Below are 25,019 nucleotides of genomic sequence, written 5' to 3' on the forward strand. Positions count from 1 at the left end.
TGTGTCTGTGGGAGTAACTGGGAGGTATTTCCCCTGCACATGCACTGGGGTTGGACGCATGTGACTAAAGAAAGGGATCATGTTACCTCATGTTAAGAACTGCGTGTTTAATCCGTATATAATAATAATCAAAATAATAATAATAATAATAATAATAATAAAACAATATTTGTATAGCACCTTTGATACAACTTTTGCAGCACAAAAACAAAGTGTTTAATTATTAGTTATTAAAAAATGTAAGTAAATCTGCATTTGAGGAAAAATCTAATTTTAATTTAATAAAATTAAAAATACTATTAAATTAAATTAAATTAAATTAAATTAAATTAAAGACAAAATTGAAATAAAAAAATAGAGAATATGTATTATATATGCATATGGGTATTATCATAACAGGGTAATATTGCACTTATCCAAGACTGCGTTAAGAGTCAGTTTAAACATGGACATATTTCACTACACTGCACTAAGTTTGAAGAACATACATGTACATTGTGCTGCGAGGGTGTTTTGCTGGAGTTTAGTCAACAGGTGGCCATCGAGGGACAGGGGATGAACACACAGACTGGACAAGTCTGGACAACCTCAGCACAGTCCAACCTGATCTGAGCGCCACACAACCCTGCACTGAATCCCACTAAACACATTCTGTTTTTCACAACTCTTGCTCTGAAAAATCTTGAAACCATGTCAATTTTGATTTTGATGAAATTTGCTGAAAGTGGAAACTTTTTCCTCTTGGTTTTTAGTCATGAACTCATATAGTGTATGAGGAAAATTTGAGAGAAATAATGATATATAATACTAATACTGTATAATAAAATGGATAAAAACTGAAAATGCCGCCTATTTGCAGATGAAGATATCGGTACACTGAAGAAACACTTTGTCTCGTATAAAATATGCATATCTGCATAATATAACTCATTATATGAAAAAGGGTGAGTGCACGTGTGAATGTGTGTGTGTTTGTGTATTTTTAATTTTTGGAATTGGAATTAAATGTTTGTTATCTAAATGATCTATCCATCCATCAGTCTGTCTGCCTGTCTGTCTGTCTGTCTATCTATCTATCTACATTTGTATCTATCTATCTATCCATCTATCTTTCTATCTATCTATCTATCCATCTATCTATCTACATTTGTATCTATCTATCTATCTATCTATCTATCTATCCATCCATCTCAGTGTGGAGCAGCTGCCTAAAGATAACACCTTTTAATTTGCCTGGTGTGTTTGTTTGTATCGCATTTATTTTATTAGGATGAAAAGTCACTCTGATTCCGACGCGTCTCACAAACCTCTCAAACCCTCTCTCACGTCGAGCTGCATTTAAAACACTCCAGCTCAGCGTCTCGCGGGCGTAATGCAGCCGAAAACGCCTCCCAAAGTGCCTCCTCAAAGGTCAACAAGCGATGCAGGGGTAATAAACAAGGCCTGTGCGGGCGTAATTGGGTCTCAGATTCAATACGGGGGGAGCGGTGCATTGTGGGTAATTACCCGCGATGTCCTGAGACGGGGGAGCTGTGAGTGGGGCCCTCGCTGATCCAATCAGCCCCTCGCCGTGCCGGGCTGCGCCCGGCCTCCCGCTTAATTGTCCGATATGCTTTCCCCGCGACGCGCCCCCGTCTCTGCAGAGCTTTCAACCCCACTTAGGGTGGAGGTGGAGGGTGAATCTCACACACACACACGTGCACACACATGCACACACACGTCCAAACACAATGTACCCATTTTTTTCTTATAAAAAAAAACGAGCACTTACAAAAATGCATATCCTCTTGCATTCCACAACTACAGACACACGCATACACACACACACACACACAAACACACCTATCGGCCACAACATTAAAACCATTGAGAGGTGGTAAACGCAGCGTACAAACACACAACCGTGTGTTCATGGAGGGAACATTTGGGGAATCAACACCTTCTGGCGACGCGGCAGACCGGAGCCACCGGAAATAAAATCAAATCATTTAATATTGGCCAAAAGAACGCGCCTCACGTTCTGATCTTTGTTTAAGAGGTTCGCATTTTATCGTGGCTTCCTCGAGGAAGCCCCGGGAACGACGACACGGAGGAAGAGGTGGAGGAGGTCAAAGCTGCGAATCCAAACCAGTAAAAAAGGCAACGCAGGCAAAGACGGCCTCGAGTTCTCCAGGTGTGCCGTCGTTCAGCGTCACATCGGGCGGATCCAGAGCGGAAAACAGCGGAATGTGTTTTAATGTGTTTTAATGAATTCACCTTGAAACATGTTAATATGCTGCGGGGAAAAAACGTACAAAATCACAAACTCCGAAATTAAAAAGGTCTGAACACGACAGCGCTGATGGAGCTGATGGAGCTGATGGAGCTTCTACATCACGGGAACATCCATTTTATTCATACAACTTTCAATTCAATTTCTCGACTGAATCGCCCATGGAAACAAATTGATGAGTTAACACGGACAGTTCCCTCTGTTGCCATGCTGGGCTGCGCTGGTTTTTTTTTTTTTTTTTTTTTTTTGGTGAAAAAATCAACATGGAATAAAAAAAACAATCGGAAAAAACCCCAATATATTTTAACACAGTTCCACTTTAAAACAGTATAAAGCATAGAGAAGGAAACATTTCTTTGACGCTGTTTCCCGCCGTCAGCACCACTGTGAAGCTTAATGCAAATACACAATCTAAGCAGCAAAATACGCTTTGATTAGTAACATTTAAGGACATACAAATATGTATATTTGTAATTTGACATCACTAATAAATATATTAAGACTTTTTTTTTTTTTTTTAATTATTTAACTGTATAACAGCTTTGACCTGCTGGTATAGTTAGCACTTGGCAGCAGCAACCGAACACTGAGAGAGAAAGAGAGAGCGAGAGAGAGAGAGAGAGAGAGAGAGAGAGAGAGAGAGAGAGAGAATGGCACAAGTTATAAGTCATAGTTTCATATTCACATTAAATGTATGGCTCGTGCTTTTTTCCTTTCGTTTTTGTCTCCTTTTTCCTGTGTGTTGGGATCATCTACATCCAACTAAACCCAATAATTCACTCTAATACCTCTAATCCAGTGGTATTCAAACGATGGGGCGCGCCCCCCTAGTGGGCTGCGGAGGAATTGCATTATAGGATATATAATAATTGATATGGTATATATTACTTAGTATATATATTTGAGAGAGAAAGGGGTTGTTATTTTCACTAGTTCATAATGCAATTTCTTCATATTTGAATTGATTTTCATAACTGGTTTTCATTATTATTATTATTATTATTATTATTATTATTATTATTATTGTTATTATTATTTATTTCATTAGTTGTGCACCTTTCTGCCCCCCTTGGCCTGGATAGTGTGTAAATAGGCAACAAAACGACACAAACAAATGCGTCGCTCGACCTGTACTTGAAATCCTAGGGCGGGGCACCTCGTCAAACTCAATTTGAATACCACCTCGACTCTGTACCCACCCCCCCCCCCGAAACGTCTGTCTACCACCGCCCCTCACGCCGCACGAAACACGTTTGTGTTCACTTTTCCATTTTACAGCATTCGTCGAGATTCGCCGCAAGGGAGAATTCTCGAGAGAAGCGCTTCCTGTATTATTCGTCAGGGGTTTATGTCTGACATTAGCTTTTTTGCCCCCAAATAAAGAGAAGAAGGTTTCCCACACGAGTCCTGTTGATTGATACGACGGGGAGTCCATTTGGCACTGGTGCTGTATAAAAAGCAGCTGATGAGAGATAGCAGCTTTGCAAAAATATTGTAGTAGAGTATATTGAGTAATATATATATATATATATATATATATATATATATATATATATAAATCTACACATTTCTGTATATGTGATGTCAGCGTCAAGTGAATCCTGTGTCCTGTGCTGGTTCTTTAGCCGTGGATTTATGTGCAGAGAAAAGAGTTTTCACATCACTTCACTCTTTGCTGGTAAAAGGTAAAGCGTTAATACAAACATCGAGACGTTGACATGAGCGTACCTTCCCGAAAAGAGCAGGGTAATAACACTGTCGTAGGCACAGGCATCGAAAAAACACGCCGCAGTTACTGAATAATGTATGAACACCACAAAAATATACGTATCTATTAATTACATACATATATAGAAAAAACCCTCCAGTTATGTTCCTGCGTCAGCGACGAGAAGCGAGCGAGAGCGGTTCAAACGGGAACTGGGAGCAGGGGGAGCAGTGCAGAGTAATTATGGACCTAATTACTTTGTGAGCGATCACTATGACAACGCCGAATATTACAGTATCGGATTCAGAATGTGCTGCAAATACGGGCGTCTCCCGAAGGCAAATGTGATGCGGAATGGGATATGAACGTGAGCGGGACGCCACGCGGTCCCATTCACGCCACTGGGGACTTTTAAGATTCTCCGGTGCCAACAACCACGTCGATTGATGGATACCAAAAAAAAACAAAAAAACAAACAAACAAAAAAAACAAACAAACAAACAAACCTCCCCCGAAAAAAAAAAGACTCAAACGCGGTGGATAGACAGCGCTACCACGGAGCTGCTGCGCGGTCCAACAGGAAACTCCAATAGATAAAATATACACTCTCTGATACCGCATATACTGTATGCTGACATCATCCATATGAAAAAATAAACAGCATCACTTTTTGTGAGAAGACACATCTTGTCTGGATGACACAGCTTCCATAGAAAAAACACATGTACTGTATATACACAGGTTAACCAATTTGTAGGTCACATGCTGTATACAGTATATATATATATATATATATATATATATATATATATATATATATATATATACACACATACATACCGTATATATACACACATATATTTGTATACAGTATATGTGTATATATATATATATATATACACACATATATATATATATACATATACATTATATATATATCAGCTGACCATTACGTCTAAAAACAATTTTTTTTGTATTCCCCTCATTGTCAAACTGAGCAGTACTCCAATAGAACATGTTCAAAATGTGCTCCAATGTTCTCCCAATTCATTATAAACATTTTTTTTCAGTATAAGAATAAAACCTGGACAAGAAGCTTTTTTCTTTTTACAATGCACACGTGTTGCAGTCTCAGTCTCCACCCCCATTAGCATTCAACTCTTACTCATGTCCATCTGAAGCTTGTCCTATTTAATTCTTTTGACTTTGCTGGTATATACGTTTCCTTTTTAGATCTCACTTTAATAGCTTTGCCGCTACTAAGCACAGAAAATTAAAATATTGTCATTTGTTTGAGTTTTATACATATCTGAGAGTATTTGAGAATATGCACAAGTTTGGATTAAACGACCTGAAACTATCTTAGTATTACTTTTTTGTGCATGCATATGATTTTTTTACATGCAATTCAAGAATGCAGCAAAAATATTATCCAAATTATTTTCATCTGTTTTAAACAATAAAAAGTTTCTCCAACAGCATTTCTTATTGGAAACACCGATGATAACAAGTAATATGCAATATGCAGTAATATGCAATTCAGGCTTTTGTTGAATATGTTTTGCTTTGTTTGTCTCTGACATCCGTGGTGGAGCAGGGAGAAGACAGTTTAACATGGTTTTTCCTCTGGTCACTGCTTGAATCTTCACAATAATAAAATATCTCTCTAAGCTGTCCAAGCTTCCCTTTTGTAAAAAATAAAATGAAAAAAATGAACCTCAAACTGAGTCATTTGACTTCCAGGAGGGGTTCGGTCAGAAGGAGGGAGGCTGCCCAGCCTTGAACGTGTCTTTTTGTTTATATTCAGGGCGACAGATTCCCCAGCAGGTCTGGGGTGATGTACCCCAGGGGCAGGGCCGCGGGCAGGGCCTTGAGCGGATGCTGGGCCAGGCGATGCGGGGGAGACTGAGGGGCCAGGGCAGGGGGAGAAGGTGGGGGAGGAGGGTTGAGGAGCAGGCTGTGCTGGCAGTCCACCTCCTGCACCACCGTGTAGTCCGACACCGGGGGGAGGAACTGGCACGGGGGGGAGTCTGGGTGGACGTAGCCGGACTGGAATCCACCGGATCCGGGTGGCGGTGGACGGGTCTCCAGGGGCTGGACGGGGAAGGTGTGGTACCCGCCGCCGGGCACAGGGGCGAGGGAGTCGGAGGAGGGGGGTGCTGGGGTGTAGCCGCTTCCCGCCGAGCGCAAATCCGAATTAGAATCCACCACCAACAGCTGGAACTGCGGCTCCTTCGACCTCTCCTCCTCCTCCTCCCCTTTATTCTCTCTCTCTATTATTCTCTCCTTCTTCTCGTCCTCCTCCTCCGTGGTGCCCTCCTGGGCTCGGAGCTGCTGGCCCGGGGACAGCACCACGCCTCCGCAGGGCGTCACGTCGCTCACCTGGGCGTAGAAGTCCGTGTTGACCCAGGGGCCCTGGGGTCCGTCCGGGCCCCCGGGGACGTCCACCGGTTCCTCCGGAGCCACGGGACCCTTGGCGTCCTCGGGCTGACCCGGCAGGAGCGTCATCAGCATCAGAGCCTCCTGGCTCGGGAGGTCCGGGTCCGAACGGACGCCACGGACTAAGGCATCGTCGGAGAGGCTGCAAAGAGAGAGGGTGAAGCACAACGGGAGATATAAGAAGAGAGTAGGCTTCACTTGGGTTTCTCGAAAGGCTCTAATAAATCATAGTTATTATCATAATTATTAGTTAGTTAGATTGTTATTAACGTCGAGATTCCACAACGACATGTTTCCATGATTTTAAAACCAATGTAAGAAATGTTGAAATAAACAGAATGTGAATTTGGTGCGTTTGAGGAAAATTGTACTTTCATATTCCAACTTTCAAGGTCAATAGAAAGCTCCAGGTAGACACTTGCAATTACACTGTTATCATATTATATTAAGAAAATGGCATAAAATTGAAAAAAAAAGGGAATTTCATTGTTAATCGCAATTATTCATATGACAGGTAGTGGATATGAAGCCATCGTAGGGCAGACGTAGACAGTACCCGAGGGAGTGGGAGAATCCTCGGTGGGTGTGGCGTCCCGCGGAATTGTGGGGCACTCCCAGCAGCCTCAGAGTGTCGGAGCCCTGGTGGTGCTCCACCTTCTCTTCAGCGGCGTCGGCGTCGTCCTCGGCCTCCACCTCGATGAACTCCACCCAGGGCTCGTCCTGGTAGATGTGCTGGGCGTAGGAGGGCAGGCCGCCCATGCCGCCGCCGCTCAGGATGAAGTTCAGCTCCTCCAGCTTCCCTTTCTAGGCAGGGGGACAACGGAGGATTTACCTTTGTATTTATTTATTTGAGTGTGTGGTTGTTAGGAATTAGAAAAAAAAAATTATTTATTGTTATTATAGTTATAGTTATTATGAATTAATTAAATGAAAAAATAATGGTGATGAATATGCCCATTTATTTCCTTTCTTCAGTGGTACTTCTATAACTTGTATACTACAGGGCCACTCCAAGGTATTCTGTTTGAGGTCAGATTTCAACTGGTTTCCAGTTCAGGGTTCAGGATATTTCTACATTTTTTGCCATGGTTGTAAAGCAATGAAAAAAAGGTAATTCTCACATGAATGTAATTATGAACAAGAAACACCTCGTAACTTTGCCAAATTATCCCTATGTTTTCCCACCTGGTCCCGTATTTAAAGGCCAAATAACAACATGGTCATCTCATCAGGTTGCATTTTTTTTCTTTCTACCTTCCCTGTGTTTTAATTTAATTTTACACAAATTTTGTGTATATATTTGTATTGCTTTTTTTAAATTTCGTTTTTCATTATAATTAATTTTCTTACGTTTCTAATTTGATCAATTATCATATTGGAATCTGTGTATTGTATGTAAAGCACCTTGAATGGCATTTGCTTGCCTGAAAATAAAATATAAAATAAATGAAGTTTTGATGTTGATTAGATTTCATTTGATGCGTGGTATGTCTGGTTCTAAAAAAAAAAAAATGACAGTAGTTGACAGAGTGTGTGTGACAAATTGCGAACTGAGCACAGAGAAAACCCTCTTTCTGTTGGAGGATATTTAGTCAACTTTGTGGTGTTTCGATTATTTACTTCTGGGTTACGGTTTAGTTACCGACAATCCCCAACGATACGCGGGCCACATTTGGGGCCCCGGGGCCGTCGGTTGAACGGCCCTGCTCTATTTAACTGCGTGGAGTAGTTTGCGTGTTGGTGAATTATCCGCCGGCACAGATCCATACGTGCGCTGGCCCGTGACAATAGCCGGCGACAGCGCCGCGGCATAAACATTCTATTTCGCGCTACCTATTTGGAGCAACACGAAACGAGGTTGTGATGAGATGGGTTTGTGAAAAGGAGAAAACCCTCTTCACCTCCAATTACCGCTTCCATTATGTGCTGCGCCATTATTTGTAAACAACTGCGTTTTAATCAAACTTACAGACAGTGCTTGCGTCAAGGTTTACGTGAATTGATAATACCGAATACTAGGCGGAAATTCATATTCAGATTTGCTTCCGTTGAAGCAAATCTGCACGCACGCACGCATGCAGGCACGCACACACACACACACACATGCTGACAGAAATGCATTCTCGTCTTACTTTGAGCAGCTCTGGATCGATGCCTTTAATCTTGGGAGTGGGAACCGGAGGCAACAGGAACACAGTCAATCTGAGAAAAGAGAGAAGATGATTGATTACATTGTGTGTGAGTGTGTGTGTGTGTGTGTGTGTGTGTGTGTGTGTGTGTGTGTGTGTGTGTGTGTGTGTGTGTGTGTGTGTGTGTGTGTGTGCGTGTGTGTGTGTGTGTGCGTGGGTGCATGGGAGTTGTGTTTTCTCACCGGTGTTGTTGGAAAAAGAAAATCAACATAATAAGGAGCATGGTCGCCACGATCCCAAAGACGAGGAGCAGAGAGACAGGAAATGAGGATTCTAAATGGAGAACAGGAAACAGAAAAATCACCAAAAAATCATGATTATTCTAGTAATAATAATAATAATAATAATAATAATAATAATAATAATAATGAAAATTAAAACACCATAAACATAAGATAAGATAACATGAAGTATAAAAAACAATAAAAGAACATAGTATATATATGCTAAATTCATAAATATATTGTATGTATAGTCACATATAAATTGAAAATAAGAGTATTAAACAGCTCAACAAAATAAGTAATAAAATGCTCGACAAAATAAAATAAATACACACAAATGCTCAAAAACATACAGTGTAGTTATCCCATAATGAAATGAAAAATAAAAGCAAAATGTGTATTAAACATAATTATAAAAAAACTAATAATTGTCATCATCGTCATAATTTTTGCCATTCAAATCAGCATCATCAAATATCACTTTCATCATCACCTATTATATTGTGTAGTGATGTAGCATTGTATATTAGTAGATAATAGTATATAGTACATATTATATTATAATATATGAGTGATGTAGTATAGTACATTAGTATATTATATTATAGTAAATATATTATAATAAACACCTAATCTAATTCCATCTTCGCTCCATGTCCATGCTCCAAATCCATAATTCATATTTTCTTCTTATCTTTTATGTTACTACCTTCCAGCCTGTCCGCCCAAACACAACCAGAGGTCAATGGCCAACCACGTTAGCTTTTCCCTACGTAAACAACATGGACACCACCCACTCACCTCTAAGGGGAATCTCCGTCAGCTGGATGAAGGCGGAGTCGCTGAACTCTGAGAACTTGGTGAAGGCCTTCATCTTGCAGCGGACGTGGACCTCATACTCCTCCTCGATGTGCAGCCCGTAGATGGTCTGCTGGGTGCTGCTGCCCTGCACCTCCAGCTGGTGGAGGGATATTATTATTATTATTATTATTATTTTTATTAATAATAATAAGCAGAATAATAATAATATTATTAATATCATTATTATTGTTGTCTTTTGCTCGGATTCTTATTCTTCTAGCCATTATGACATGCAAAAGTGTCTGGCACTCAGAAACCATTGAAACCACGGACACAAATGAATGATAATTGCATTTGGGGCAGTGCACACACGCCGTGGCCAAAGTTTGATCCACATCGGACGATGTTTGTGGGAGAAGTTAGCTAAAGAAAGCGTGTTTTCATCACGCCTGTTGGCGATACCAAAAGGTCATGTAAACACTGTGGACTTGTGATTGGTCACCGTGTCACTGCGTCACTGCGTCATCATTGCGCGACACGGGGCAAAAACACTCCGAGACACGCACCAGGGTAAGTTATAAGAATGACAAGCCCTGGTTCACAGGCAGCTTCGTTTGAAAAAGATGGAGGCGGTGTGGTGAGTGGTGACAGGAAAGTGTTTAAAGTGGAAAAATACACGTTTGGCAAGGTTACATGGACACAACTAAGACATAGACAGACAGACAGACAGAGAGACAGACAGAGAGACAGACAGACAGACAGACAGACAGACAGACAGACAGACAGACAGATAGATAGACAGATAGATAGATAGATAGATAGATAGATAGATAGATAGATAGATAGATAGATAGATAGATAGATAGATAGATAGATAGATAGATAGATAGATAGATAGATAGATAGATAGATAGATAGACAGACAGACAGACAGACAGACAGACAGACAGATAGATAAATAGATAGACAGACAGATAGATAGATAGACAGACAAACAGACAGACTGACAGACAGATAGATAGATAGATAGATAGACAGAGAGACAGATAGACAGACAAACAGACAGACTGACAGACTGACGGTCATGTGATGTGTTGCGTTGAGTATTAACTTATTAACTTGGTAGGATCCAGAGGAAGTAAATATCCCAATATGCAGGGTACCAGCTGAACCCACCGTCTTCCACTGGGTGCTGTTCCCGCCCCGGTACTGCAGCTCGTAGTCCAGCCGCATCCAGCTGGTGCTGGCGTCGTCCATGGAGGGCGGCGGCTCCCAGCTCACCAGGACGTCAAAGTGCGGCCTGTAGTGACTTGTGCTCAGCAGGGTCCAGTTCAGGGCCACCGGGGGATCGGGGCGCACTTCTGGAGCAGCGAAGCCACAACCATTTAGATCCCACTCGTCGAGCCATGTCTATTTATTCATTCATCTCGTACAGTTTATCCATCTATATTTGTCTTATATACACATGCTAGTCACCATACTGCCACTGAGCCCCCAGATAGTGCCTCTTAACTTAATTCGTCCTGTGCATTGGATCATGTCGCGGTACATACATTTGCTTATTTTTGGATATAAATATTTTTGAATTTGGCATATATTTTCGACTATTTTGTAGATTTGGAATTTTTATATTTTGGTATTTCAGTTTGTTTTATTTGGCAATTTATTTTTTTTTTTGGGCTATTTTGTATATTTGGCAATTTCTTTATTTATTTGGCTAATTTGTATATTTTTGTTTTCATACTTTTCTATTTTTGTATATTTGGCTATTTTGTTTTTTTTCAACTTGCTATTTTAGTTTAGTTTTCCTGTTTTTAGAATTGATTTCAGACTGTTAATCTCTCTTTGTTATAATTATCTGTTCAGCAACGCACATTTTGGTGGGAAAGTGAGAGAGGCCAGAATGAGATGGTCTGGACACGTGTGTAGGCGGGATGAGAGTTACACTGGGAGAAGGAGGCTGAGGATGGAGCTGCCAGGCAAGAGGAAAAGAGGGAGGCCAAAGAGAAGCTTTATGGATGCGGTGAGGGAGGACATGCGGGCGGTTGGTGCAAGGGGGGAAGACGCGCAGAACAGAAGGTATTGGAGGCGGATGATGCGCTGTGGCGACCCCTAACGGGAGCAGCCCAAAGAGAGAGAAGAAGAGCGCACCAGCCCTCAACACGAAGAAATGGATTTTGAACGGATTCTGGTTCTGATTCGGTGATTCTTAGGGCCAACTTGTGGCCCGGTGACCTCTGACCTTTTTGCTGTACAGCATACTGTACATTGGAACAAATCTGAGCTGGTACCTCTACGTAGATGCATCCCTGTGAGGGACAGTTCCGCGGGAATGTGGTTGGTTAGGGTTGCTTCTTTTCACAATGGACAGGGACTAAACGGTGTCTCCCGCCCTGCGTGGTGTTAAAAAGTAGCGATGGGAGACGCTCTTAATGAGAGCATTTAGCAACGGGGGAATTTTAAGTGGCAGTGAACGACGTCTGCCTTTTGTGCATCTCTATTAGCCTGCAGCGAAATGAGTTTAATGTGAGCGCTCAGTAATGCCTCCTTTCTGACTGGAGGTGGACATTGTTTTTTTTGAATGGTTTTGTTCTGCCTCTTACTCCACGTGTGATTCATTTCTTGCAACCGGCTCTTAACCGCAGAACGGTTCCTCCCATTTGGTGCACTGAGGCGTATTTAAAAAGCTCCCAAAGGAAATTAAGCTTGCGTGGTGGTTTCAAACCAAACTACAATGAGATCAAATATTTCTTATCCGTTAACTAAGACGCTTTCAAGTGACGATTTTTTTCGACACTGCAACAGCGAGGCCTTTCAATACCATTATTACTATTATCATTCACATTCTGAGGTTGATGTTGCTTTTGGAAGAGATGGTTGGGAACACATCCCTTCAAATAACCAATAAATCACAAAGCACCATTCCTCCTCCTTTAGAAAGAGGACGTCATTTTTTTCTCTTTCGAAACCAGTCCAATGGAAAAATTCTCTATCTCTATTACACGTGCGCATGCACGCGCACACACACACATACACACACACACACACACACAGACACACACACACACACACACACACACACACACACACACACACACACACACACACACACACGCAAGCACACACATTCTTATACTAGTATCAACGTGAGGACCGAATTCATAAACCTGGCTAGTGAGGACCCATGTTTCTGATGCACTTCTATAGTCAATGGGGAGACCGGTCCTCACAAGTACATTAAAACAAACACACACACACACACACACACACACACACACACACACACACATGCCCTCTCTCTGTCTCTCTCTCTCTCTCACCTCTGAGGGGAATCTCCGTCAGCTGGATGAAGACGGAGTCGCTGAACTCCCCAAACTTGGTGAAGGCCTTCATCTTGCAGCGGACGTGGACCTCGTACTCCTCCTCGATGTGCAGCCCGTAGATGGTCTGCTGGGTGCTGCTGCCCTGCACCTCCAGCTGGTGGAGGGAGGGAGAGGGAGAGAACGGGAGGAAATTCATGGTGATAAGTGAGCCAGAAAAGAGGCTTACATTGTAAACAACTGAAGCAAAGATGCACATTGGACCTTGTGTGTTTTGGGTAGAGATGTGGTGATAGATAGTGTTGGGATCCTCAAGAAAACTACATCCAACAATAGATAGATAGATAGATAGATAGATAGATAGACAGGAGGAGAGTGACACGTAGACCCACCGTCTTCCACTGGGTGCTGTTCCTTCCCCGGTACTGCAGCTCGTATTCCAGCCGCATCCAGCCGGTGTGGACGTCGGCCGAGGGCGGCGGCTCCCAGCTCACCAGGACGTCAAAGTGCGGCCCGTAGGGACTGGTGCTCAGCAGGGTCCAGTTCAGGGCCACCGGGGGATCGGGACGCACTGCCCAAGAGCACAAACAGTAGAACTTCTAAAGAACACGTATGAACGTCTCTTAACACGGTTTGGGGCGTTGGGTCGGTAAGGGTGGGGAGTCCAGATTGGGTTCATTTGGGACAAACGTGTCCAGAAGCCTCATGCTGCAAATTTACAGCTACTCATCCATGTTATCCATGGCCATATCATTGTATATTTATTTATTCTGTCAAACGATGAAAGTAATTGATCGCGATTAATCGAACGATCTTGATAAAAAATAAAAATGAAAATAAATAATAATTTTAAATTTTTAAATTTTAAATTTTTCAAATTTACCCGTACATGACCCTAAAGGAATTTCATGGGCGTGAAAATTGCGTCACAGAACATAGAACTTATTGAAGTTGGTTATGGTTATTGAGGCTACATTTTTCAGTCGGGTTAGTAGAAATGGCAATGATGAAAAAGCAGAGTTTAGTGGACGACAGAGGAAAACAAGTCAACAAAAAAAACAAAAAAATAAATACATCTTGGGGAAAATAGGGATGTATTAGAAAATTGTTCTGACAGGTGTTGGGATGTTGATGCGGTGTAAAGCGGCATTTCTCAGAAAAGCCATTTTGAACGTAGATAATTACGTTCCGCACGCTGAATTTCGCTCTGTATCCACCCCCTAAGTGAATTTTTTCTGTCTGAAGTGACCGACTGAATGTCATTCAATAATAACAATAAAATAAATGAAGGGAGGGGAAGCAAGGCGGCAAGTGAAAATAAGTGCAATGAAAATAAAATAAAACAATATAAAATAAAAGAATATAAATTCCCCGGTGAACCTCAGATTACAGACCGATGTTCTCCACTGTGAAGCAGTCGTTCTGGTCGTAGAAGGTGACGTTGTCCTGGGTTCGCAGCTGCACGCAGTAGGTGATCCAGATCAGTGTGTGGTTCCTGTCGAAAAAGCATTCCCTGTTGGAATACACGTATTCCGGACATTCTCTCCATTCGCTGGTGGGAGATCTGAGAAGAGGGAAGACAACGTAATGAGACGACTGTGTTTTTTAATGATGCCCCCGATGAGACTCGCTTTCAACAATAGGCAATAATAATGAAGTAATAAGAATAAAAATAGGAATAACAAATACATTTATTACAAATTACTTCTTATTATTACTAATAATTAATAACCTAAGCTGGTAATACTCAATAAACCTAAAGAGAACGAGAAGATAGATAAACTGAAAATTGACCTGAACATTTACAAGAAAACGATAAACTCAGAATGAACAATAAAAGAGACAACAAACAAAAAATAAACAATGAGCAGTGTTTTGGCAATATACAATAAACCTAATGATAAAAAATAACCAGTAAATATAAACCTAAAAATGAACAAAAACTATAAAGTGAGCTCAATAAATGAACAAGAAAAAATTGTCAATAAAATGAAAATCACCTAAAATATAGAAAGAACAAGCAATGTACAGCAGACAAAGAAACAAAAAACAATAAATATTAACCTAAATATTAACAAACTTTAACTATACTACTATAAAAATTATCAGAGAAAATAATGTATGTTGTTTGTAAAATGTATTTTCTATTGTCTTTTGTCTATTTTTAGGTCTGATGTAAGTACTGAACTGAATTAGTAGTATCTTATCAGTTATGACATCATTTCATTTATTACATTGTGCAAAGTCCCAACTTTAGGCCGCGTCCCAAACCTACTGCTTCTTGAGGTAGAAGACCCGCAGCGCTCCGGGCTGCGACAGGTTCTGGAAGCCGCCCACGCTCCACCAGCAGCGGAACGTCGCCTCATCCCTGGACACACACTCCGTGAAATGGGGCGCAGAGGTGGCTGTGATGAAGGGAGAGAGAAGGAGAGAGAGAGAGAGAGAGAGAGAGAGAGCGAGAGAGAGAGTGAGAAGGTATGTCATCTGTCCATCCATCCATCCATCCATCCATCCATCCATCCTTACATCCATACATCCATCCGTCTTTCTACCGTCGCACTACGCTCCTGCTTGGTTTATTTCACAATATTTGTCATCCTCGTACCTCCGGTCATATTTCTGTTCCGCGCCATTTAGGTCCTGACTCAGCCATTTTCATCCCCCCCCCCGCCCGCCGTCAGAGCAGTTTCTCATCTGGCTGAATGATCCTCGTTTGGTGCAGCCATAAATAAGCAAGTGAAGGTAACATTGATTTTTTATTTTCTTTTTTTTCCGCTCTGCCCTCCCTGCCCTCCCTGCTCTTTGGATTGAAGGCAGAATAAATTAAACACGCACGCACCTCAGCCTTCAGACGCTGTCACACTGCATTGCACAAACACTTGGCTGGTGCTCTGCACCAAACGAACATTATCATCCAACGTTCTTCCGAAAAAATTACGATTTTTTTAAGTACACCCATGCTCATTTAGACGGAGCTCATGGACAGGTCTGCATGTATTCCCTTCTTCTACCTCTTTTCCATCGTCTCTCTCTCTCTCTCTCTCTCTCTCTCTCTCTCGCTCTCTCTCTCTGCCTTGAACTCCTGCACAATGTAGCCCATCTCGGCTATTTAAATTCTCCCTCACTTACTCCCTTCCTCCCTCCATCCCTCCCTCCATCCCTCCATCCCCCCCTCCCTCCCTCCATCCTTCCCTCCCTCCCTCACTCCCTCACTCCAACACATTCCTGTTGCCGCCATCAAAGGCCTTGTCGGCTGGCCCCAGACATGGGATGCCAGCTGGAAACCAAAAACTTCAGCAAAAACAGAGGCTTCAGATTCTTTTTCAATGTTCTCTCCTCCCCTACCGGAAAATAATTTAGGCATGAAAAAATATTTATAATTATATATATGCTGTATATATAGAGTGGCTTCTGAAAGTATCCAGACCCATTCATTTTTTGCACACTTTATTGTTGTAGGCGTAATTTTAAATTGATAAAATTGCCATTTTTGCCCATCAATATACTGTACACTCGATAACCCATAATGACAATGTAAAAAACATGTTTTCAGAACATTTCGCAAATTTATCCAAAATCAAAAACTGAAATCTCTAATTTACATAAGTATTTGGGACTGCGGCACTCCAAACTGTTGTCAGGTGCATGCTTTTTGCCTAAATTATCCTTGAGATGTGTCGATTGGAGTCCTGTGGCAGATTTAACCGACTGGACATCGTTCGGAAAGGCTCACACAGCGTAAACAAGGTCCCAAAGCCGATAGAGCTCGGCGATAAAACGGTGGCACGGCATAGATCTTGGCGAGGGCATAGATTAGATTACATTCAACTTAATTGTAGTTGCACAGGGTGCAAGTACTGAGACAATGAAATGCAGTTTAGCATCTAACCCAAAAGTGCAAAAAAGTAGTTAGGTGCTGAGTATGCACATACAGTATGCCTCGTGGAATATAGAAATAAATAAGATACTGTATATATGCAGTATGAACAGTGGTGGTGAATATGGTAGATATATACAGCAGAAGACTATGAACATGAGCAACAATAGAAGTAGGAGTAGTAAGAGTAGTGGTAGTAGTAGCAGTAGTAGTAGTAGTGCAGATATGGTATAAGTAGATATATAGTGCAGGTTTAATTACAAGCAATGCTAGTAGTAAGATGTTCTATACAGAATAAGGTATGATATGAATACGGTGAATACGCTATGGACAAGATATGTACAGTATAGATTGGATATAAACATAAATACACTCTATGAGAGGTATGTCCAGTATGGACAGTCGTATAAATATGAATACACTATAAGTGAGACACACTGTAGGAGGAAGGTGTGTGTGGAGGGGGGTATCCGGGGTCGGGGTGGGGTGGGGTGGGGTTGCGGTCAGGGGGCAGGTCATGAGGTCAAATCAACAGAATGAGTTTGCTCCATCTAACCCTGACAGGCAGGTCCAACATAATTAAGACGACGGCTCTGCCCTATTCCTGAACCTATTTTGAAAATATCCCTATTACACCACTCACAAATTTAGTGTGTTTTTTCATCCTTTATATGGAACAACAAAGCAGCTCGACTTCGTATTAGTGTGCTATACCTTCCCGACAACGGGGGGGCCTTAATCCAAGGAACCTGAAACTGTATTATTTTGCTGCACAGCCAAGTTAGATTAAGCAGTGGTTCTCGCTTTCTCCTATATACACACACATATATATAAATATATCATTTGACTGGTGACGTGAGCTTCCTACATCAATTCCACCAATAAAGACTCAATAAAGTCAGTCAATATATATACAGTATATATATATATATATATATACACACACATATACTGTATATGAGGGATGTCACGATTTGATTTTCGATTTAAACGTATGTGTTTTTTTTATTGAGTCTTGTTTTGGAAAGAAAAACACTTGTTTCCTCAATAAGTGACTTTGTATATTTAAAATTATAAATAACAACAAAAATATGAGAATGTTTAAACAACACACCTAAACAGTGAAGAGCTTTAGCAAAACTAGACTTTATAATAATAAACAATAAGTTACTTATAACAAGTGCAGAAAAACGGATGCTATTTTTGCAAGAGAACGCTGGGAGTAAAAGGCAAATTACTACCTGCAGCTCCGATCAGAGCAATCTGTTCTCCAAGCAAAGCAAATAAAAACTCTAGATCTATCTAATTTACTCCGTTTCCTGTTGCTGCTCTGCTGTGGAGCAGATCGCGCCTGAAAAAATCCCACCCGCGGTTTCCCGGTCCGGTGGCGAATACTGCCAAGCCACCGCCAAGCGCGGTCCGCGAGACGGTTGTTGGGAACCTCTGAACTCGAGGACATCCCCTCGCTGATGGTCGGGTTTATTTCCTAGTTTCATCGCCACATCTGCGGAATTGCTGGACATCCTGGTCGAAGGCGCACTCTCCCTTGTACACACAGAGAAACGTCGGATTCGAGGGGGACGTGGCACACCGTTACCGGGAACATTTCTCGTTCACTGTGCAACAAACTGGATGAACTTATACTGAACTTTATTGCGATTTTTTTTGTAATATTTTGAGTTTCGTTCCCGCAGCCCTCGTGCCAGGTGGACGGGTGCAGTGTGCTCCGAACTCCGAACCACATTTAATGAAAGTGGGTTCGGAGCCAGCGGGCTGCAGTCGACACCCCCCAGCGCACGCTGCAATTCTCGGGGGACATAAAGATACAGTATGTCTTTATTTTATATTATATATTTAAATTTTTTTACAGTACGTGATACAGTATGTGATATGCGTCGGGGAAACCTTCTGCTAAATGTCGTGGGGCTGCAGCGTGTTCATTTGGAGGGTACATTGCATTTTTGGGCTCACACACACACACACACACACACACACACACAAACACACACACACACACACACACAAACCGGACACGGTGTGTGTGTGTGTGTGTGTGTGTGTGTCTGTGTGTGCAGCGGACTCGTGCAAAGACCTAAAGAGGGGCAGGCGCTCAAAGTAAAAAAAAAAAGGGCACATGGAACAAGATAAAAAAAAAAAAATATATATATATATATATATATGACTGGTATAAATATACATACATATATATATATATATATATATATATATATATATATATATATATATATATATATATATATATATATATATATATATATATATATGTTGGACTCGACCAATGAGGACGTAGTCAGAACTCGTACCAAACATTTTTCCTATCGGCTAATTAAAGTTATTTATTGTGGAATATGTGAGTCGTTATAACGCTGTTGTTGCCACATTATTCTCCTCCCATGTTTATAAAAAATAATGTTGGGAAAGGAGTGACTGTGTTCTTTTTCCCCTGCTAAAACCACGCAGTGGCGCCTGCTTAAATATGGTTATTATTAGGGCTTATATAATTGTATTTTTTCCAAAGCTGACAACTGATATTCAGACTGATATTCAGACACACCCCTGCGCGTCTCCCTCGCCTGCCCCCCAAACCGTCAGACTAAAACAGGGGTCTGTCAGGGCCGGGACCCTTCTTTTAGTCCCTATATAATAAAGCTGTTTACAATGAAATCCCGATGCCCATTCATGCATAAAAACAAAAAAGAGAGGGAGAGACGAAGAGATGGAGAGACAGTCAGAGGGAGGAATGGAGAGAGGATGGGAGGAAGGGATGAAGAAAGAGAGACGGAGAAATAAAGAAAGAAAGTGACAAACGACAGAAAGTTGGACGCTCAACGCTGTTATTTCCTCCGTTCCACTATTCCTTCCATACTTGACTGGCTCTTGTTTTAGCTCCCCCCCCTCACTCCCTAACTCCCTCACTCCAACACATTCCTGTTGCCGCCATCAAAGGCCTTGTCGGCTGGCCACAGACATGGGATGCCAGCTGGAAACCAAAAACTTCAGCAGCAACAGAAGCTTCAGATTGTTTTTTAATGTCCCCCCCGCGCCCCCGGAAAATAAATAATATATTTTTTTTATACATTTTTTTTTTATAAAATTTGTATCAATTTATTACAGTACTGTATATCCCAAACTCCAATATAGAAAGGATTGACCCTCGGTAAACGTATGACAAGGCTACAATGTTTTTCCTATTTTATGCAGTTATTATATATATATATGTATTTTTTTTATCTATCTATCTATCTATCTATCTATCTATCTGTCTGTCTGTCTGTCTGTTGGAAAGTCTGGAAAGTCCCTGGAATTCTCAGAGAGGTAAAGATGCGTTCTTGTTTTTCTTCATTGTAAATGTTATATTAAACACTGTGTCACTGCAGCTGCACCGGGTTGGGGGAACCTTGTGCTAAATGTCGTGGGACTGCAGCGTGTTCGTTCGGGGCTAGATTGCATTTCTGGGCTCACGGCTCCGTTTGGCTTAGGCTGCCAAAAGTGTGTCAGAGGTCAAAGGTTAAGCAGCAGAGACCAAGAGACCCCGCCCAGTTGTTTTTTCTCTCCTCTTGAGTAATGGCTGGAGGGGGCGGAGCATATCCAAAAACACCACAGGCCTCAGTGGCACACTCCAACTCGGTATTATCAATTTGTATCTGACTTAATAACCTAAAATATATTTTTTTATTCTGTGTTTGATTGTTACAGTGTCACTGTGTTCATTCAACCGACCGTATGCACATATCTGTATATACAGAATTGCCTATTCCATATACATAAGCATATTCCTTCTATCTATTCCATTTTATCTCATTTTATTTTATTGTATTTTATTTGATTCTATATATTTTTACTTTATTCTATAAGTATTCGACTTACTGTATTACGTTTTAGGAGTCAGTTAGTTGGTCTATGAGAAAGAAATTTTTCCTAGGACATATTGTGTGTTATCACCGGGTGCGTTGCATTACATTTCACTGCATATATGTATGAAAGTATGTATATGTATGTGACGAATAAACCTCTTGAATCTTGAATCCTTGAATCCGTATCTGCTCCTCACACTTTTAGACACGTTTTTTTGCTAATTTAACACAAAATAAAACAAAATTAAAAAACAAAGCCATCCAAAGGAAACTATTTGGATACAAACGGAAAGAAAATATCAAGTTAACGTGTTCAAACTGCACTGGGTATCGCACACATCAACACATCTATTACACATCTATTAGATGTCGATTACACATCTATTACACATCAATTAGACATCATTTAGACATCAATTACACATCTATTACACATCTATTACACATATATTAAATGTCTAATACACGTCTATTACATGTTAGAGGAGCACTGGCGGTTCATAGAAAGTCGTTCCACAGGTCCTGACTAGCTGAACATGCCAGAAGGCAGTCTGTCCTGCTGGGTCGGTAGGAAACCTCAGGTTTCACAACTGCTTTCACACAATGCACCTCAGTACTTTCATGTTGTGCTGTTTCATCACCTTTAAATATTTTTGGTGACGGGAACTATTCCTGCCTGTACCTGAGCTGGAGACCACTCTCAAACCCCAATAAACAGGGGTTTATGTTCTCCAATTCATGGCGTTATTGGAAATAAAGCTCTTACTGCATGTGTGTGTGTGTGTGTGTGTGTGTGGCATGGTCCAGAGACTGAAAACAGCTTCCGTTCAGGCCTGTGCAGAGACGTTAAGAGGGGCAGGTTTTTTTTCCTTCAATAAGGAGCACGGACGCGTTCTTCATGAGTATGCATATCTTGCCCAGAAAATCCATTACCTATTCAGAAAGCCCATTCACACATAAAGAAATCACGACATCAAGGGGCAAAGGGGCAGGTGCACCCCCACCCCTCCGGCACGTGCCTGCCTCTGTCCACCTCCCCCCTGCACGTGGGTTGATACGGCGTAGCTAGGAAACGGGCTGCATGGAAGCCAAACAGACATCAGCTCCGGCCATCAGGGTTTAAAATCCACTAAAAGGCCTAAAGACTTTACCCCCAAAGCACTTTGCTGCAGCCGCTGCGCGGAGGACAGCGCTAGAAGTCAGCGAGGAAGAAGTGATCAGGCCTGATGGCGGACAGCTCACGCTAAACGCTCGGCTAATTGTCCAGAAGAGACGGCGATACGTCACGGAGGCTCAGAATTACCACCTCTTCCAGCTCATTTACAGTGAATTCTGGGATTAATAACTGCGATAGAGGACGGGTGTGTGCGTGTGTGCGTGTGTGCGTGTGCGTGTGTGTGTGTGTGTGAAAAGACGGGTGTGAAAGTGTAAGGTAATCAAAAAATTACCTTGCAGCCTAAACAAAATGAAAAGTAATAAAAAAATGGCAAATACATTTTATGGCACAGAAGTAAATAGAATAAATAAACAGTGGATAATAACAAAACAAGGGATTATGCTGGGAAATCAAGACAAATAACTTTTATATATATATACAGTATATAAAATATGTATATTATTGATATACATATATATATTTTTTTGTATTCATTTTGTATATTTAGTTATTTATTAATTCATGTATTTATTTCATATATAATACAGGTACTCCTTGCTTAACGACCTACCTGTTTAACGACCATTCAGACTTATGACCAGCTCAGTACTGTGCGCTGCGTACAATACCGTCGCGTGCGTGCTGCGTGCGCGGCGTCTCAGCGTCAAGCATCTCATCTCATCACCCTTTATATACTATATGCACGATATACTGTACACTATATACACTATATATACTATATACACTACATACATCTCATCTCATCACCTTTCTCAGTCTCGTTCCTGCAGTCTGTCAGTATTCATTACACTAGCGCTCGCAACGGCCACGCCCCCTTACCGTGAAATATCACGGGTCCTCGCTTATCAACCAATTTGCTTAACGACCTGGTCCTAGGAGCGGAACTCGGTCGTTAAGTGAGGAGTACATGTATATGTTTTTTGCAGATAGCAAAATTTGTCATGACAACGACAAGTTGCCATGACAGCGCTCAGTCTCTGTCCAAAAGCTGTGTTTGTGCTGATAGTGATGACACATGAAATAGTTCCCTAGAGGACTATGTACCATGGAATAGAAATGGATTTAATTGTGTACGATAACTGAAACTGAATCCTGCTCATATCGTTATCTTGTTTGTTTGTGCACTGAAAGAAACCATTCAATACATCCATGAACTATCCATGAAGTTTATCGATAAATATCTGTGAAATACTGTTAAAAACTTGGTTCTGTCCCTATTGTGATTTTAAATCACTAGAGGCAAAGTGGGTTCACAGCTTTTAACCCAACAAAGGTGTTCCCACACCCTCTATAGAAAGAAGGCACTTTAACCTGTTATTTCTGGGATTTCTTTTTTTTTTTTTTTTTACCTTTATATGCCTTTATTCTTCTTTGCTTTATACAATGTGATTCGAGATTAGGCTCCTATACATATGAAGGTGTAAAAACAATAAAGGTTTAACTAACTATTTACTATTAAACTATTAACAAACACAAAAGTACAGTCGCCCTCATAGGGCATCGAAAACTACTATTCTAATGGCTGTTATAGGGGTTCGGAGGTTGGGAGATACGGAAATAAGGTATATTAACAATATAGTATAGTAGTATTTTTACTATATATATATATATATATATATATATACACACATACACACACACAGACAGACACACACACACACACACACACACACACATCGATCAGCCACAACATTAAAACCACTGACAGGTGAAGTGAGTAACATTGCTCATCTTGTTCCAATGGCACCTGTCAAGGACTGGGATATATTAGGCAGCGAGTGAACAGTCAGTTCTTGAAGTTGATGTGTTGGAAGCAGGAAAAATGGTCAAGCGTAAGGATCTGAGCCACTTTGACAAGGACCAAATTGTGATGGCTAGACGACTGGGTCAGAGCATCTCCAAAACGACAGGTCTTGTGGGGTGTTACCGGTATGCAGTGATTAGTACCTACCAAACGTGGTCCAAGGAAGGACAACCGCTGAACCGGTGACAGGGTCATGGGTGCCCATGGTCTCGTTGATAATCATGGCGAGCGAATGCTAGCCCGTCTGGCCCGATCCCACAGCTACTCTTCTACAGAGCTCAAGGCTCTGTGCTCGGTCCAACACTCTTCATCATCTACCTGCTCCCCCTCAGCCAGATCATTCGTCACCATGGTCTCAACTTCCACTGCTACGCTGATGATACACAGCTTTATCTCAGCACCTCACCATCCACTCTGCTCCCCCCACAGTCTCTGGTCCACTGCCTTCATGCCATAAAAACCTGGATGACAACAAACCTACTCCAACTCAACAGCAAAAAGTCGGAGCTCAAGGTTGTGGCCCCAAAGCCGCTGCTCCGGAAGGCTGGCGATCTCCTCCTCCTCATAGACGGCTGTTCAATCAAAACATCTCCCGAGGTCCGCAACCTGGGTGTTATCCTGGACTCTGCCCTCTCCTTTCAGTCACCCATCAGATCCATCACCAAGTCCGCCTTCTATCCCCTCAAAAACATCTCCCATCTCCGTCCCGCACTCTCAGTCTCCGTGGCAGAAACCCTCATCCACGCTTTCATCACCTCCCGGTTGGACTACTGCAACGGAGTCCTGTCCGGGGGTTTCCAACAAAGCCCCGGACAGGCTTCAGTATGTGCAGAACTCAGCTGCCAGGGTTCGCACTCACACCAAGCCCTGGCAGCACATCACCCCCACCCTCATCCACCTCCGCTGGCTCCCGGTCAAGTTCCGCATCTCTTACAAACTCCTCCTCCTCACATTCAAATCCCTTCACGCACACGCCCCCAAATACCTGTCCGACCTCCTCCACCAGCACACTCCATCCCAGAGCTTGCGGTCCTCTGAGATGGGTCTGCTGTCCGTCCCCCGTACCAGATTACAAACTTTCGGGGACTGAGCTTTCAGCGTTGCAGCCCCCACCCTCTGGAACTCTCTCCCTCCCGTAATCTGTAACGCCCCAACCCTGGACACTTTCAAAACAACCCTCAAGACCCACCTTATCACCATGGCCTTTCCCCATCAGTTAGTTAGTTTAGCTATTCCTTTGTTTGTGTTTTGTTCCTCTCCCCCTTAATCCGTCTCCCCCCGCCCCCCGCTTGCCCCTCTCCTGTAAAGCAACCTCGGGTTTTTTGAAAGGCGC

The 25,019-nt window shown here is 42.0% G+C and overlaps 1 protein-coding gene across 1 annotated transcript in view; it reads right to left on the reverse strand.

The window, feature by feature from the left end:
* Positions 1 to 4,976: 4,976 nt before the first annotated feature.
* The window catches only part of ghra (growth hormone receptor a), a gene marked incomplete at its 5' end in the record, with an annotated part of 28,106 nt that continues 8,063 nt past the window's right edge, over positions 4,977 to 25,019 (reverse strand). The window contains 11 exons of the mRNA XM_080004188.1: positions 4,977 to 6,197; positions 6,258 to 6,561; positions 6,976 to 7,223; positions 8,552 to 8,621; positions 8,791 to 8,881; positions 9,634 to 9,790; positions 10,810 to 10,994; positions 12,954 to 13,110; positions 13,346 to 13,524; positions 14,348 to 14,517; positions 15,229 to 15,358. Of these exons, the coding sequence (XP_079860314.1) occupies positions 5,784 to 6,197; positions 6,258 to 6,561; positions 6,976 to 7,223; positions 8,552 to 8,621; positions 8,791 to 8,881; positions 9,634 to 9,790; positions 10,810 to 10,994; positions 12,954 to 13,110; positions 13,346 to 13,524; positions 14,348 to 14,517; positions 15,229 to 15,358 (2,105 nt within the window). The 3' untranslated portion in view covers positions 4,977 to 5,783. The remainder of the gene's footprint in view (positions 6,198 to 6,257; positions 6,562 to 6,975; positions 7,224 to 8,551; positions 8,622 to 8,790; positions 8,882 to 9,633; positions 9,791 to 10,809; positions 10,995 to 12,953; positions 13,111 to 13,345; positions 13,525 to 14,347; positions 14,518 to 15,228; positions 15,359 to 25,019) is intronic.

Source organism: Zeus faber (assembly GCF_960531495.2).
Source record: "Zeus faber genome assembly, chromosome: 7".
Lineage (NCBI taxonomy): Eukaryota > Metazoa > Chordata > Actinopteri > Zeiformes > Zeidae > Zeus > Zeus faber.